The 17,925-nt window shown below is 37.8% G+C and overlaps 1 protein-coding gene across 7 annotated transcripts in view; it reads right to left on the bottom strand.

Moving 5' to 3' along the window:
- plekha1b (pleckstrin homology domain containing, family A (phosphoinositide binding specific) member 1b) overlaps window positions 1-17,712 on the bottom strand; it is a 51,492-nt gene extending 33,780 nt beyond the window's left edge. For all 7 annotated transcript variants that reach the window (XM_081393491.1, XM_081393492.1, XM_081393490.1 and 4 more), the window contains exons 1-2: window positions 17,528-17,712; window positions 1,426-1,586 (exon numbers count right to left, since the gene is read on the bottom strand). In XM_081393491.1, the coding sequence (XP_081249617.1) occupies window positions 1,426-1,566 (141 nt within the window). In that variant the 5' untranslated portion in view covers window positions 1,567-1,586; window positions 17,528-17,712. The remainder of the gene's footprint in view (window positions 1-1,425; window positions 1,587-17,527) is intronic.
- Window positions 17,713-17,925: the final 213 nt, after the last annotated feature.

Raw genomic sequence — 17,925 nt, 5'->3', positions numbered from 1 at the left:
CTGTAACGGTGCTCGACCTTAATGGTTTAAGTGGTTTGAACTGGAGGCAAAGACGAGACAGATCAATGCAAACACTTCATGAGATTATAAAGTCCACCAGAGGCCACAATGCTCATATCCTGCACCTACAAGCTCATGGGAAGTGAAACTTCTACACAGCCACAGCAACGTTTCGGTGTAAAAACAGTCAATATCTGTACTAACGGTTTGCAAACTGCTCACAAAACTAAAAATACCAAGGTGTGTAGGAGAGGAAATGTTAACATCACACAAATGTTTTGCATAAGATTCTAACTGTGATAGCTGAAAAAGGTCAACTGTGGCTTAGACGACACATTGTCTTATTGCAGAACTATTGCGTACAGTATGTCTATCCAGGGGAGTAATTTTAGAGATTTTATACGCGCTAAGTTCCTATCCGAACTGAATGGAACAATTATGACTTGAAGCTAGGGCTGGGAGGATAAATCGATATGCATCGCGATTCTCTCTCCAATAGATTCTGAGCTTCGTTTTCAACAGCAGATAGCACTGTAGGCTAGTTTGTAACCACACGCTCAAATGCTCACGATAAAGAGCGATTGTGCATTCGGCTGTGCGCCACGTAAGTGGTTAAATGTACTTGAACAATGGTTTTATGATGTGAAATGAATGTGTAAACAGCCCACTGCAAATACCCTTGTAATTTACCTCAACCTTTTCAAACTTTATGAAAGTTGTTTTATGGAGGATTATTTTAAGCAGTGTGTGTAAGGAATTGGAGCAGAGTACGGCTGTTTCTAAAACACAAAGTGTTATCTGTTGTTAAAAACTAAGCTCAGAATCGATTGGAGAGAGAATTGCAATGCATACTGAAAATCGCAAAATCGATCCAGAACCCCTGGTTTATTTAAATGTGCATTAATGGTGCGCAAATCTCATTGCATTTTCTGCCGACACCATTCTTCACAGATTTCACATTTTTGGTTCATTTTGGATTGGACAAGATGAATATAATAACTTGTGGTTCAGTAAGTGCATCTGATTAATTAAGTAGCAGCTGTTAAATAATTTAGTAACAGTAATCAGTGTTTTTGATCAACTAAAAATCACATCAATTCTAACAACACTGAATTTGTTGTCAACATTGGAATAAGAATGTACAAATCATTCCATTCCAATATAAAGAAATATAAAGAAAAAAATAATAAAGAAAAAACATAATCCCAACGTTATCTGTAACACAAATATTATGTGAAATTTAACTGGGCCAACAACTAGCCCCTGAGGAACACCATACTGTCATATTTGATAAAGTTACATGTTTTACATGCAACAAATTCCACAAAAGTGATAATACAAGGGAAGACCTTCAGATGTAAAATTAAGAACCACTGCATTTAGCGACGCACTGAGAGAGTGAATGAGATGAAGATGGGTTGGTACCTGAGGGTTATCCATGTACCACACCAAGCTGCCCTCCAGCGTGTCCAGAATGAAGTAGCGTCGTAAAAACTTGCCGCTGTTCTCCATTTCCTCGATGTCTAGAAAGCCACAGATCCGATTCTGACGATCTACGTACGGCATTTCTGAGACTAAGCATTACCCTGGAACACAGATAAAATGATTCTGATTATAAAGGAGATGAGAATATGTGAAGGGTAGAGAAAGGGGTGGAGGATGGTAATTAAAATAAATTTGGCATCTTCGTGTGTAAGCGTCTGGCATTTCCTATGAAGTCATCCGTGGTCATGCTCCATGAAAGTGACATCTATTTCATTTCGGACCTCTGTGCTGATGAAAACACTGTCAGACGAAGCTGTATGAATACAAATGACTTGATTGTGACATTACCCAAGCTGAGAAGCAATGCATGCACACTTAAACGGTGTAATTTCCCATTTAGCTGCAGCCTCTCTAAATGTCATTACAGCACTAAGCTAACTGTACTGCAGAAGTTATGCCCATCAGGGTATATATTTAAAATGTGAGACCAGTCAAGTATTGGCAAGCGTCAGTCCTTTTTATAAGGCCCTTTGATGTGTTATACGGATATTTAAAATGAACATAACTTCAGTGTTTAACAGACAGGGCTTGATGTGGGGGGATGGCATCCCCCTTGTAGAGAAAAAAAAAAATGACAAAAAAGCATAACCTCTGTAAAACCACCAACCCTCTTTACCATCCCCATTCGATTAACAGTGTAAAACTTACCATAACAAATTTTAAATTATGACAATTAGCCAAGCAGAACTCACAATTGTAATGAGCTGCACACAAAGCTCTTTCAGTTCTTCTGACATGAAAAACAGATTTGGAACTTTCACTTTGTCGCGAACAGTGTAGGCAATCTTAAGCTGAAAGACTGTACCGCTAATAGTTTGAAATACTGTATGCACAAGCCGCCGGCCTCTAATAGCTAAACCAGCATGGAGATTTTGACGGAGATTAGAATAGAAAGGATGTGTGCTAAACATATGACTGTGAGGGACTGAGAGACAAAAGAATAAGAACAACAAGAAGAAGAACAAGAACAGGAAGAAAATCTGTACATCACAATAGGATTCCAAGAAGAAGAAGAAAAAGAACATGAACAAGAAGAATTCAGTACAAGCACAATCATTTTTTTTTTTTTTTTTTAGAAAATGAGTGAGTGTGATTCCTGTCCTTCCATTGAATGTACAATCCACCAAAACTTTGACACTTCAAAAAGTTCATAAAGAGATTGCAAAAGTAGGCTTATCCATATGAATCAAAGGGTTTAATCCAAGTCAGATATGTAAAACAGAAGGAAAATCATACTTAGTTGATGTGAACAACCCTCACTGGTTCTCGCAGAAGCTTAAACATGCTTGCATCACAAGCCAGAACAAGCCTTAAGGAACAAACCTCAATGGTTCCAATCAAGCAAGCACGTTTGAGCTTCTGTTTACCATATCTGATCTATCTAGCCTAGTATATGTGCTCTCATATAAAGCAATCATGTCTCTTCTGAAGACTGGGGTTGAACCACTTGATTCATTAACTTTCAATCAAGAGTCAGAAATCTGTCTGGTTTTATTGAAAATATTTTTATTTGGGTTTTTCGAAGTTGAATGCAAGTGTCTTTTGAGCAAAATATAACAAAATATACATTTTTGAGTGAAAAGAGGGGAAATAAACAGCAGACCATTTAGTAAAGAACGGAATGAAAAATATATGTTTTTAGGAACACAAAGCCAGTGTGTTTGCCATGCAATGAGCGAAGTGCTGTGTTACAGGAGAACAATCTGAGAAAGCACTTCAAAGTCCAAGCACTCAAACTTCAACACAATTTCCTGCAGACTCCGATTCTTGCTGACATAAATTGAAAAGCCTAACAAGCTATCATGGTCAGATAATGTTTCTAGCAAGAGAAAGCTCTCAGCCTCTTTCTATGTAGCATGGATCCTCAAAACATAAGTCGAAGAAGAAGAAATCGTCCACTGGCTCAAAACTACGAAAGATGTCATGTTAACTGCAGTAGAGGAAATTGTGATAAAGTCAGAAACAATATGATTTGCATCTATTCAGAAAATACTGGTTTCTGACTCTAAAACAATGAACAATAAGTAAAATACTGACACTCATAGTCAAACAAAGTGTCACTACCAGTGAATGAATCCACTGCTGCAATATAGGAAAGCTGTGTCTATGTAAGAATTTTGGATGGCACATTAACTATTGATTTCATGAGAGCACCACTTGTTTCAAAGGCTCCTTTGAGGTATGTCAGCCAAGCACAGTGATTTACTCATCCATCAAATGGCAAGAGAAATGGAAATGATTTTGTGGATTCAGGCAGGAGAATGATGCTTTTCTCCATGGCTACCATGGAGAGCTGTAACATTTCTAACTCAAATGCTTGATGAGAATTTCATGCCCGAAGAGTGCTTTCTGTGTGACAGCTTTCATCACTCGAACGGCCTTAATCTGGGATTGCAGTGAAGGGATAAAACGGCCAGTGATATTTTAGCGATACTCAACGGATTTAAACTAAAGATATGCTTGTTTTGAACACTGCAAAAATGCTACACTTTTTCAACACTGCATGACTTCATAAACAACTTGTCAGAACAAGTTAAGATACTATGAAACTTGGCTGCAAAGGTTTTACGACTTCAAAAACATGTAATTCAGTTTACCAAGTACTAGTGATGCAGTGAGTTTGTTCACATAACTGGATGAAGGCTCCTTAGAATTAGAACTGACAGACATCACCCGATCTGAAGTAGGGGCTTAGTCTGGGGATCACCAATGTTGGCAATGTTTTGTGAAACTAACATGTAAGTCAAGCTTCTCAAATATTTGAAGTTTTTTACTGTTAAGAAACACACTATTAAACAGTGTAAGTGAAGTAGCACCAGATTTATTCCAGTAGTTTGCCCTATTTTATTATGTTAACTTCTGCATTATTTACAGCTTATTTATTTGATTTAGATTTGATTTAACATAATTGTTCATATACGTATTTCTATTTGTTCAATCTATCGAAGTATCTGAACTAAATATTGCTCCTCAATAAAAGAGACACTGAAGCCTGTTCTAAATGTTGACTTCTAAAATGTGGCAGATCCCTGCAATATGTACCAATCCTAACTCAGGCTCATTGGAAAAATGTGTCTCTACCTACATTTTTGCAAAACTCTGTACCATTACATAGAATTTGCTGTAGTTTCCACCTGAAATTAACATTAGAGGCAGTAAAACGTCAACAAATTTGTTTCCTTTTCGCAACACATAAACAAAACAAAGTAAAATAGTCCAGGCCTGGTCCTCTCTCGCCCTTCACTGTCCTCCTATGCTTCCATAGCTCCTCCGTCTCTCACAGCTCTCAACCCCATTCTGCTTGCCACACTTCAGTTAACTGAACTATTAGAATACCTGTCTTGCATTAAGAACTAGTTAAACAAAAACTACTTACAAGTTACAACTAAATACAAAAAAGACTGAAACCTTAATCATTGCTCCAGACCAAAAACTACCTCAAACTAAACAACAGACAACACCTCTGTTCCTTGGGCTCATCCGTGCAGTTAAGCCTTAGAAACCTTGGTGTTTTGTTCGACCAATCTATGTCTCTGGATCGTCATTCTAGACAGTTGGTCAGACATGGAGATGATTATCCATGCCTTTATTTCTTCTCGTTTAGATTATTGTAATTCTCTTTTTACTTGTTTCAACAAATCTTCTCTGAGTCGTCTCCAAATGGTGCAAAAGACAGGCTTTTAACAGGAACCAACAGAAGGACACACATTACACCGGTTTTATCCACACTCCATTGGCTTCCATTCAAACATAGAATTGATTATAAAATTTTAGTTTTGAATTTTAGAGCACTACATGGACAGGTCCCCCAGTACATCACAGACCTGTTGACCCCCTACTCCTCCTCCCGCACTCTGCGGTCCTCAGGTCAAAACCTCCCGATGGTCCCCAAAACCTGCTTTAAAACTCGGGGGGACCTGTCCTTTCAGGCAGTTGCCCCCAAACTCTGGAATACCCTGCCCCTGTCGCTGTGTGTGGTCGAATCTGTTGATTCTTTTAAAAAGCAGCTGACGACACTTATTTAGACAAGCTTTTAGTTGATTGGGTTTTTATGTTTTGTTTTTAGCTCTGATATTTTTATCTGTGTTTTATTGTTCTTTTATTTAAATTGTTGCACTTTGTAAAGCACTTTGTGATTTATATATGTGATAGGTGCTAGCCTATATAAATAAAATTTACTTACTTACACTACGGTACTACAACATGCTTCTCTTTGTGTTTCATGTGACGCTTAGAGTATGTCAGAAAAAGAATGGGACAACAGTTTACTTTCTGGAATTTATTGTGTCGTGCCGCATCCAGTGTAGACAGCTTTACTGATTATAATGGGTTCTATCTTGTCACGTCACTCATATCTGATGTAGACACGATTTTTGGTAGTTGTGACATTTGAAGTAGATTCATCGTCTTCTTTACGTTTACCTGGCAGTCCTTTCATAAACTTGCATCATCCATTTATATTTTTATATGGCTCCCTGCCATACTCAAATCTGATTCTTCAATTGTACCATCTAGTGTCTTTAATCTATGACAACAACTGCTACAACTGATAACAGACTGCTCAAAGCAGGTACTGTGAGTCATCTTGAGGCAATAGTAAATAATTGAACAAAATATTAATTTGACAAATTCTAATGTGGCAAGTAGCCACATAATAAAAGGAATAATTTTGCAGTGGGGTCTTGTATCACCCTGAGGAAGTTTCTTTTGCATAAGAATCTGCTGATTGTATTCCTTAAGCCCAATTTATACTTCCGCGTCAAACTCACGCCATAGTTACGTCATAGGCTATGTGTAGCGCACGTACCTTTCGGCGTACCCTGACATGCACCTCTCCAAAAATGTAACGTGTCAATTCTACGCGGATGCAAACGCTGTTATTGGTCTGCCAGAACCCCTCCCTCGGGTTTCACATGCTCCCTCTGCATGTGTAATTGCGTGTTAGTGCGGACAACGACCTATAAATGAAAACCAACGCGTAGTCTACAGCGTAGAGGCTCCAGCGCAGGTCCGACGCAGAAGTATAAATCAGCCTTTAGCCTTGCCGTGCCTCCCTTTTTATAGCTCTGGCCGCACAGTTTGGGCACCATTGCTTCGTTTCACTCATTTTATTTGAAACGGGCCTTGCAACAGAAGGGGCCTCTGCTTGCAATAATTGTAGACTATCCCTTACAGTTATCTTTGATCACCAACATGACATATTTAAAGGGATAGTTCGGCCAAAATGATATTTAACCCATGATTTACTCATCCTCAAGCCGTTCGAGATGCATATGTCAATCTTTTTTCAGACGAACACATTTTCAGTTATTTTAGAAAATGTCTTAGTCCTAGATCTTTCAGCGGTTATAATGTAAAGTTATGGGGTCCACTCCTTCAAGTCCCAAAATGTGCATGCATCCTTCACAAAAGTAATCCATCCGGCTCCAGGGGGATAAACGAAGGCCTTCTGAGGGTAATCCGTGCGGTTTTGTCGTAAAAATATACATATTTAAAACTTTATAAATGAAAATATCTTGCTTCCAGCAACGGTCGACGCGTGTTCACGGCAGATGGATGCCGGCGTATGACGTAGGACGTAGCGTTTGATTTAGCTATACTTCGTTCTACGTCACAACGCTTCCTATGTCAAATACGAAAAATATCCTACGAAAAATATAACCTGGCTTCTCTTGAGACTCCTCCGAGAAGACTCTCTGGTTTTCATCCCATGTTTTATTTTGTTAACAATATAGATTGTTCAAGGTTATGGTTGGAGTGGGAGGTATGCCATTTCTCAAATATGATTAACCTTTTAGCTTCACTCCCCAGACATTTAACTTCCGAACTGCCAACATACGTGTAACAATGTAATAAAATGTTGATGTATATCTGAATCATGCTGTTTATCACCCCTCAATGGACATTTCACTTTGAAACTACCGCAAAACATGCAAAAAGCAATGTAATATAATTTATAAAAAATGTAGCGACGGGCACAGATTTTCCATGTTCCTGGGTTGGCCAATACCCTTACCCTTCTCTCCAAAGAAATTTCCTGTCACTTTCTACTGTATCTGGGAGGGATAAGCAGTGTGCACAACAACTATATATTATCATAAAAGACTAGTCAGCATGTTGTCTGAACAACTACTGTAGTGGAGCAGTCATAGATAGATAGCCCTGTATATTTAGGATGTGATTGTCGGGCATTACAAAATATTTTGCATTTAGTGTGGAGAGACAAATGACCTGTCACTGAAACTTGTCAGGTTGCTGCTTATACACAGTTTATGGAGTAGAGTCAGAAATGACATGCCGTGTACTCCTCTTTGAGCAGTTGGGAGACACTCTGGATAAAAGTAGCTCACGAAGACGAAGAGAACCACGAAATGGCCTTTAATTCAATAATCCACAGGACATGGGGTAAAAACACGGGGAACACACCCAATTTACAGAGGAGACAGGACAAAGAAGTACTTATACAGGAACTAAATGAGGGAACTAATGAGATAATTAAAGGAACACTCCACCGTTTTTTGAAATAGGGCTTATTCACCTTCTTTCATTAACACTAGGCGATTTCCTAGGCAGATATTGACGTAGATGTTAAGGACTATATTAGGGGGAAGCACAGGCGAAGCACTGCTACTTGGGCGTGATATCTCTGCGCCCAAGTAGCAGTGCTTTGCCTGTGCTTCCCCCTAATATAGTCCCAAGTCAATATCTGCCTAGGAAATCGCCTAGTGTTAATCTGCATCACTATTTGTACTTGTTGTGAATACGCAGGCCACAAGAAGTAATTAGGTGGGGTTTTTTTATTTTTTACATCACTTTTACTCAGGACATGCTAGCTGGCAACAAAGGATTCCATTCATTATGCTAAGCTAAGCTAGCGCCGACCCTGTCAAACTAAAACAATGCATGCACTGAGACAAAAATGCATTTGCCCACCTATCTAAATGTAGGAAAGAAGGTGAATAAGCCCTATTTCAAAAAACGGTGGAGTGTTCCTTTAACAGGACAGGTGAACATGATGAATAATTAGACATAGAGAAAACTGGGTCACACAAGCAAAAAAACAAAATGAAACTAACACATGTGAGGAAGGTGGAGATTTGAAAGACACTGTGCATTTAAAGAGGAAGAGAGAGTGTGAGGCGGTTTAACCCAGGTAGCCTACAGTGTGTACACATGTGGATAACATGTACAGTACATAACAGCTTCAAGTCTTTTGCCATGGCTGATGGGAGTATTTTTATCATGCCGATTTTACCCAAAGCAGGCAGGCCCCCAGTTTTTTACACTGTTAGGCTAAATGCCACATTATTTCATAGAGTAGTGAGTGAAAGCAATAGCAATAACAGTATGTTCTGAAGAACATTTTAACAATCATTTCACAGAACTAGCAGACTATAAAATAAAAAACCATATTGAAGTGGAACCCAAATCGTATCTAGAGATCTAGCATTCACCAAAAAATATATCCTACACATATATCGCTGGCCAAAAATATAGTTTACATTTTGAAATGCTATAAGCAGTTGAGATTTACTATAAATCACTGAGTGTGAGTATACTGTATACAGATAAAATTGGATATGCTTTTATATCCAACTTTACATACAGAGCTGTAGGATAAAATAGTTTACAATCTGCAAAGATATTAAAGACATTTTTAAGACATTTTATTATGTGTAACAATGTAATAAAATGTTGATGTATACAGTGAGGAAAATAAGTCTTTGGACAGCTCTTTGGTCTTGGCCATGTTAGTAGTTGGATTCTTACTGATTGTATTGGGTGGACAGGTGTCTTTATGCAGCTAATGACCTCAAACAGGTTAATCTAATTTAGGATAATAAATGGAGTGGAGGAGGACATTTTAAAGGCAGACTAACAGGTCTTTGAGGGTCAGAATTCTAGCTGATAGACAGGTGTTCAAATACTTATTTGCAGCTGTATCATACAAATAAATAGTTAAAAAATCATACATTGTGATTTCTGGATTTTTTTTTTTTTTGATTATGTCTCTCACAGTGGACATGCACCTACGATTCAGACCCCTCCATCATTTCTAAGTGGGAGAACTTGCAAAATAGCAGGGTGTTCAAATACTTATTTTCCTCACTGTATTTGTCCCATACTTTCATCCCCTCACACCTTCTACAAGCCATCTCCCCCACACTTCTTCCAGCACTCACACACATCATCAACTCATCCCTCCATACTGGCATTTTCCCTACTGCATTCAAGCAGGCTCGGGTAACTCCACTGCTTAAAAAAACAACTTTAAACACATCACTTGAAGAGAATTACAGACCAGTCTCGCTCCAACCATTCATTGCGAAAACACTTGAACGAGTTGCTTTCAACCAAGTAACATCCTTCTTGTCTATGAACAGGGTCAGTTCCCTCCTACTTTCAGGGTCAGCTACTCCTACTTTGTGGGCTTTCGTGGCGTAGTCTTACAGTAGTTCCGTTCTTATCTGACTAACAGATGTTTTAGTGTTCGTATTGGTCATTAGTCCTCCTCTAGTGTACCTCTAAACTGTGGAGTCCCACAGGGATCAATCCTTGGGCCGGTATTGTTTACCCTGTGCATGTTACCTCTGGCTTCCATTTTGAATAAATACGGAGTATCCTTTCATCTATACGCTGATGATACTCAGATCTATTTTCCTTTAAAACATAACGATAATGGTTTACAACTCCTGTTGGCCTGGTTAAAAAAAAAGCTTTGGCTTTCAAGTAATTTTCTAAATTTAAACAAAAATAAAACTTAAATAGGCCTAATTCTATTTGGGCCCAAGGAAAACTGTGTGCTTGATGTTGACTGTGTTTCTCTTGCCCCATATATAACTCAATACGCTAGAAATCTGGGCTTTCTGTTTGATCGCAACCTAAAATTTGATAAACAGATCAGTACTGTTGTAAAATCATGCTTTTTTCATCTTCGCCAACTCTCTTAAGTGAAACCTTTTTTAAACCAGAGTAACTTCCAAACAGTGATTTATGTTTTCGTAACAACTCGTCTAGACCAGGGGTTCCCAAACTTTTCCATGCCAAGGCCCCCCAAATACCACTAGGTTCTGGCCAAGGCCCCCCTTTTGCAGGATGTGTTATTGAACCCATCGACAATACTACGGCACGTGTAGAAATAAATAAATAAAACATCTAGGTGAACATCAGATATATATATATATATATTAGGGCTGGGAATCGATTAGAAAAAATTAACTAATTACTTGCACAATTTGCTGTAATTAATTGCAATTAATTGCATTTCCTCCAAGCTTATAATCATCAATAATTAAAACTTAGAATCACCAGAAAAAAGGAACAGAAAATAGCCCTATATTAAAATAATATTAAACATCAATATATCAATGTATTATTCTTTTTCAATAATCAATCAACATAATCAATTTAAGATTTTTTTTTTTCAATTTTTTTTTTTTTTACTAATTATAAAAATAAACTATAGTCCTAAAAAAGCTATTATTACACATAGCATGTGATCAGAGCAGGTCATTTTAAAGGAATAGTTCACCCAAAAATTTAAAATTCTGTCCTCATTTACTCTTCCTCAAGTTGTTCCAAACCTTTATGACTTTCTTTCTTCTGCTGAACACAAAAGAAGATATTTTGAAGAAAGTCGGTAACCAAACGACTGATGGACCCCATTGACTTCCATATAGGAAAAAAAAATACTATGGTCAATGGGGACCAGCAACTGTTTAGTTACAAACCTTCTTTAAAATATCTTCTTTTGTGTTTAGCAGAAGAAAGGAAATCATACAGGTTTGGAACAACTTGAGGGAGAGTAAATTACAGAATTTTCATTTTTGGGTGAGCTATCCCTTTAACATTGTTGCCCAGCATGAATAACAGCGCAGCAAACAGAAGTCTAGAGAGAAATTTCACCTTATTTGAGCGGACTTGCTTTTCCAGTGCGTGATCGGTACATGATTGGAGCGTTTGGGCCGTGAACGACAGAGCAGAACGCGCAGCGCGCCGACACCTATGGCCGACACACACACACACACACACACGGAACGGAGAGTGCGGCGGCGCACACGGAGCGGAAAAGACCCGCTCATTAAAGCTGCTCGAGAATGAAACCCGATCCACATATTTTCGGCTTTTTAATAGCAGCCGCAACAGGAAATCATTAAAACGAGGCAAAAAAAAAGTGCTGCGTTAAATGCGTTATTTTTTTAACGCGTTAAACATTTCAAATTAATCGCAAAGATTAACGCGTTAATTCCTCCAGCCCCAATATAGCCTATATATAATAAAACACCACTTTTACCCAAACTGATTAATAAAAACAAGTTTAAATTAATACATTTTCTATAAATATTTTTGTCTTCATTTTCTTATAGGCTATGTCAGAAAAGAAAATGAAGGCAAAAATCCTACTCCAGTTCTTGTTCAAACACACTAACTATACATGCAATATGTGCATTTTAGGTACTTTTTGTGTGAAATCATATTTATTTTGTCCATCAAAAGTGTGCCTTCACTTTAATTGAGCGTGAGCAGCGCAGCAAAAATAGACTCGGCGCCGAAACCCTCCGCTTCACTGCTGCTCACGCGACGCTCCTGCTTGACGCTCACGCGCTGCTCCTGCTCGCGGTGTGAATGCACTCACTGAACATGCACGCCGGAAAAAAAATCGCGCTGCTCGCGGTCTGAAACGACCGTAATTCACAAGGTTTCCTACATGTGCGTTCTGTGTGCATGTGTGATGCTGATGTTGCGCGATCATGTTATTCATGCGGCGCCCGAGTGCATTTGAATCGGCATATGTCAGACTGAAAATCACGTGAAAATCGGCCAATTCTTGTCACTAGCCGATCAATCAGTTCATCTCTAAAATATTAACATTAAAAGTATAATGTTAAGATAGGCTATGCAACAAATTATTATAATGTTATTTCATAACAATACTCATATTAGCAAATATTTAATATTTTTTATAAATATATATTTTTTTACTTTTTTCCGCTTTTTTCCCCAACTTGCTGCGGCCCCCCTGGCGGCCCCCCAGGGGGCCGCGGCCCCCACTTTGAAAACCCCTGGTCTAGACTATTGTAATTCACTTCATATTGGTGTCTCTCAGTCTTCCCTCTCCCGTCTAAAGCTAGTGCAAAACGCAGCTGCTAGACTCCTCACTGGGACCCGAAATTATGAGTCGATCACCCTTATTTTATCCACACTGCACTGGCTACCTGTCAAATTTAGAATTGATTTTAAAATTTTATTTTTTGTTTATAAAGCCCTCAACTTGTATTTGTTGTTGTGAAGTATGTGTGGAACATGTTGTAATGTCAGTGTATTATGTCAATTAAGCTGTATGTGAGCATACCAAGACAAATTCCTATCAACTCAGTTGAAATGGCTTAATAAATTTGAATTTGAATTTGAACAAATTGGCCCTTCAGTACATGACCGATCTACTTTGTCCGTACACTCCTTCTAGAACTCTGAGATCTAGTGATCACTGTCTACTCATTGTGCCTAAATCTAGAGTTAAAAAACGAGGCGATTGCACTTTTGCACTACAGGCCCAAAACTTTGGAACAGTCTACCTCTCTACATTAGATTAGCTCCCTCTGTTTCCACCTTCAGATCTTCTTTAAAGACTTCTTTATTTCCTTTGGCTTTTCATACTCCTTGATTTACGTATGATTATTGTTTATCTATTGTTTTGTGTTTCTTTATTGGTTGTTTTATTTTTATTTATTTTTTCTGTTCTGAACAGCACTTCAGATTGTGCTCAGCACTATTGTATTATATTTTATATAAGCTAGAACGATATTTTTGTTCACAGCACACAGACAAACTGGTCATAGTAAGGTACATGTATAAACTAACAGAAGGAAATGCAAACTGGATTGACTGGATCTAGATGAAACTGCAGTGAAGTGTGCTAATGCAGTGTGTATGTGGCATCAAGCAACCGCCTGCAATACAGAATCATTTTAAACCCATCCTCTACATGTGCCGATCTATGGTAATACGATGTATTGTTTGTTTTCACCCGACTGAACATGTTCAATCAGCATTTGTTGGTCTCTGTTGGGGCAGTGTGAACTGAATGACAGTTATTTTTCATAAAATTCTAAATCCAACGGCCAACTTGTTTGTTGGCGTCTTGTAACTTAGGCCCAATTCAAAACAGTATACCGTGATAAAGCTTCAGCAAGGGGAGTTATGTGCAACAAACTTCCGTTTTCTGTACAAGTTGCATTTCTTCTGGTTCGGGTCTTTTGTATGTGCTTTGTTAAATATAGAGCCGTTTTACTCTAGATGCCTTCAAAAGAACGAGCAAAGATGAGCATAACCGACGTCCATCGCATATGCAGATTGATTTTCTTCTTATCACTAACATTTAGATATTTGAAATGAATAAAACGCAAACAATAAAAATAACTGATAAGGTTAGCTGATTACCTTAAAAATATATAGATAAAATGCATTTGATGAAGCAACCATGCCATTTTATTATAAAAGTTGTTGTTTTACTGCCATTAGTGTTCATTACAGCTGGAAACTGCAGTGAATTCGAGGTTTTTTGAGTTTTGCAAAAATGTAGGCCTCTGTTGATCATTTTAATAATAAAAAGCACCATGTTTTTTGGACATTTATGGTAATGCCATGTTTTGGACATGATATGACTATACCATGCTTTTGTACAAATAACAATGATAATACAATAGCTTTTGGACATGGTACAGTTATTCAATTAAATTGACTACCATGTTTGTGGATATGAACCACAAAAGGTGTTTTTCAACATGCAGGTAGCATCGAAGTACAATGTTTTATGGATTTGTACAATGTTATGACCAAGGTTTTCTTGAAGTGTAGCATGGTTATACCATGTTTTATGGGCATGTACCATAGTACAACTAGAGTTCCTTCGAAACGAGTATAGAAATACCAGATTTTTTTTATATGTTCTCACCGAGGCTGCAATTATTTGATCATAAATATAGTAAAACAGCAATAATTTTACAATTTAAAATAAACTGTTTTCTATTTTAAAATGTAAGTTATTGCTGTGAAGGCAAAGCTGAATTTTCGGCAGCCATTACTCCAGTCTTCAGTGTCACATGATCCTTCGGAAATCATTTGATGAATCACTTTGAAAAGCTTCAAAAGAACAGCATTTATTTTGCTTTTGTAACATTATAATTGTCTTTACTGTCACTTTTGATCAATTTAATGCATCCTTGTTGAATAAAAGTATACATTTATTTCAAAAATAAATAAATAAATTTTACTGCCCCCGAACATTTGAACAGAAGTGTAGCCTACTATAACTGTAATATGGTACCAAAGTACTTTTTTGGACTGAAATTCTATTTGCTTCATGTGCAAAACTGTTTGGATATACATCAGCAAAACAATAGACAGTTTTCAGTTTAACACTGCATTTAAAAAAAACTTTGATATATTTGATACCCTTGACATAGCCTACTTGCTTGACAGGTTTGACATACTTGAGTGAAATACCTTGAGCATAACATCACACGAGAACCCATTAATCCTGTTTCAGCTGGTGTTTTGAACTCTCATGTTGCAATCGTATAGTTAAAACTTCCATAGTTGGAAAATGAACACATCTTTATATAAATGTCATATTCTCTGTAACAGTATACAGTTGTTTTAATTGAAACTGATTGTTTTCAGAAAACAATAGGTGCAGGTACACTTGACTGGGGGGTTAGAGCTTTAAAGAGTGTGTGTATTCAACACATTGATTCCTAACTCAGAGCCCATGAGCGTCTGTATGGAAACAGAAAACATTGGGATAGCTGCCAATGGTTGCACCAAAATATGGAACTTATATATGGAAATATGGAATATATCTATTACTATATAATAAGAAAGTATGCACAGTTGGATGTTTATGGAAAAGAGCAGCATGTAAAATGTTCAGAAAATCTGCTTACAAGTTTAACATGTCATGAGGGTTAGTGAATAATGACAGAATTTTCTACAATTTCTTTCAAATCTGAAAGCTTAAAAACAAAAGAAAAGCATATAATGAAGCTCTGCAATATGTGAGTCCAAGCTACTTCACATTGCAGCAATGACACATTTGTGACAATGCCAAGAAAAAAAAAAAGGAATATCATGGAACATGTTTAAAACAGCATGATGGTACTTTTTGATTACTAAAAGAACAGGGATGGCAACCGTGGTGGCATGGTTTGAAAGCAGTATGCAAATGCAATTTAAGAAAAAAAAAAGAAAAAAACACCAAGAGAGTGCTATGTTGGGTTAAGTATTAATTTTCTCCATAGGTGAATTTATTTTAACAATAATTGTGAGTTACGTGGTAGTTAATCAATGGTGTATGCTTTTGTTGAAGTCATCAGCCTGCATTATTTCAACTTATTTTATAAATAATCTTATTTAACAGTGGGAATCCAGGTGGGAATCTAAAAACAAAATCTAGGCTACTACACCAATCAGAAAATAAGGGCTGTGTCTGAAATCATGCATTATATGAAGGGACAACCATTTGTCATTATCGAGTACACTCATTCAATCCCATAATGCACCTCAATAGATATACAACTTGGCTGAATCCGAAATAGCCCCCTAAACCCTCATTCACTATTCTCTATGTTAATCCACTAATACTGTTCACTTGAAGGAGTAGGCTAAATAAAAAACGAGTGAGCGAATTCGGACAGCCATTGAGCGAAAATCGGTTGTAGGCCTACGCTCGTTGTTGCAGTGCAATATGGGATTGAATAAGTGCACTCAATAACGTCCACTATGGTTTCGGACACCACTACTGAGGCCGTCGGTCCCCTCAAATAACGCCCTATTTGAAGGTACAGGGGGCCATTTTGGATTCAGCCCTGGAGTACACTCGACGGCAAGCCTTTAGACTAGACCCAAGGCACTCTGAGCGCCATGCACAGCGAATGAATTCTAGCGACACTCAGTGCCTGAAATTTGTTTTCATTCACTCATTAGTGGACTATATTAGTGGAGTAAATTATGTAGGGAATGGTGAATGAGGAGGGTATGGGGGCGATTTCGGATACAGCCAAGCAAATCACACCAAAAACACACTTTCTAGCTCCCGCTCACTCCCATGAAGCACTGTAATTGATATTCAATATTTTGAATCTCAATATTTCCATAATCCTTCCATATTTGTATACATATTTTGCAATAAATGTAAAATATATTGTTTTGATATAAACATCTTTAAATCAACATTTTTTATTTGTCTATTTTTATTTTATTTGCAATGCTTCATGTGACTGTAGTTCTTTCCTTCATCAAAGCCGTTGTACACATTAATGTACCTTAGTCTTTTGTCCGATATTCAAATAATTTTTCAAATCAAAGTTTGCAGTATTGTGATTCACCTCATAGCTGGCTTGTTTGGTTCATGGCTTCCCAATGGGAAAAATACTTCCAGAACCAAGGGCATTGTTGAACTACCAGTCTTATTTCATGCATTTCAGTACCAGTGACATGGCAATCCCACCTGATACTATTAGTCACTGGATCACTGTACCATGGCATTATCAAAGACCAGGTAGCGTTCCCTTTATGACACTTATGGGCATCACATTCGCGCTTGTGCGTTCCATTCATAACTATAATGTCCAAAAATGCTGTCTAGTTATGCAGTGCGCTAGGTTTTGAAAGACATCCAGCCAGTACACACACACAGAGCTATGTACAGCCATAAGGCATGAATGCTCAGACATAATTAATCTACCGTTTTGAGAGAAAAAAAAGTGGTTTTACATGTAAATGACATTACATGTTCCGTTCGTTAAATAATATCTAACCTGCTGTCTGAAATACAAGCGACAGGTTTTGAATTTAAAGTGAGCTAGTGAACTGCCAAAGTCAATGTGTAACTAACGTTACTGATTTAGAACACACGTTCAGAACACGTTCAAATATTAATATTCTAAAATATATCTCGTTAGGATGTAAGAGGATAACTTACACACTTATAAGCAGCTGTGAAACTCCTGTGCAGCAGTTGTTCGGTCTGCCTTCTGCTGGACTTTCAGCCCATCTCCCACAAACTTCCGACGGTCTGCCTATCCCGCAACTTACGGGTGGAGAGCGGAATTGCAAATCCTACTATGACCAAGGTCTAGCTCATGTCAATTAGTTAATGCTGACGTCGCTAGGTAACCTTCCTACACCGTCCAATCGTGTTTCTTTATTAATAATCATGAGCCAAGCCTTCGACTGCAGTTGGATTCGACTTACTAACGCCCACGTTCCTAGGTCTTCATTCGGCCAATCAATTAGGCTTATGTCAGATAATACATTAATATTCATGAGCCGAACCTTCACCATAGTAGCATTCACAAATTCGTGAACGAAGGCGGAAAA

Source organism: Scardinius erythrophthalmus (assembly GCF_964197995.2).
Source record: "Scardinius erythrophthalmus genome assembly, chromosome: 18".
In the NCBI taxonomy this organism is placed as follows: Eukaryota; Metazoa; Chordata; class Actinopteri; order Cypriniformes; family Leuciscidae; genus Scardinius; species Scardinius erythrophthalmus.
Note: the sequence above shows the minus strand (reverse complement) of the source record. Positions and strands in the feature narration are given on the sequence as shown.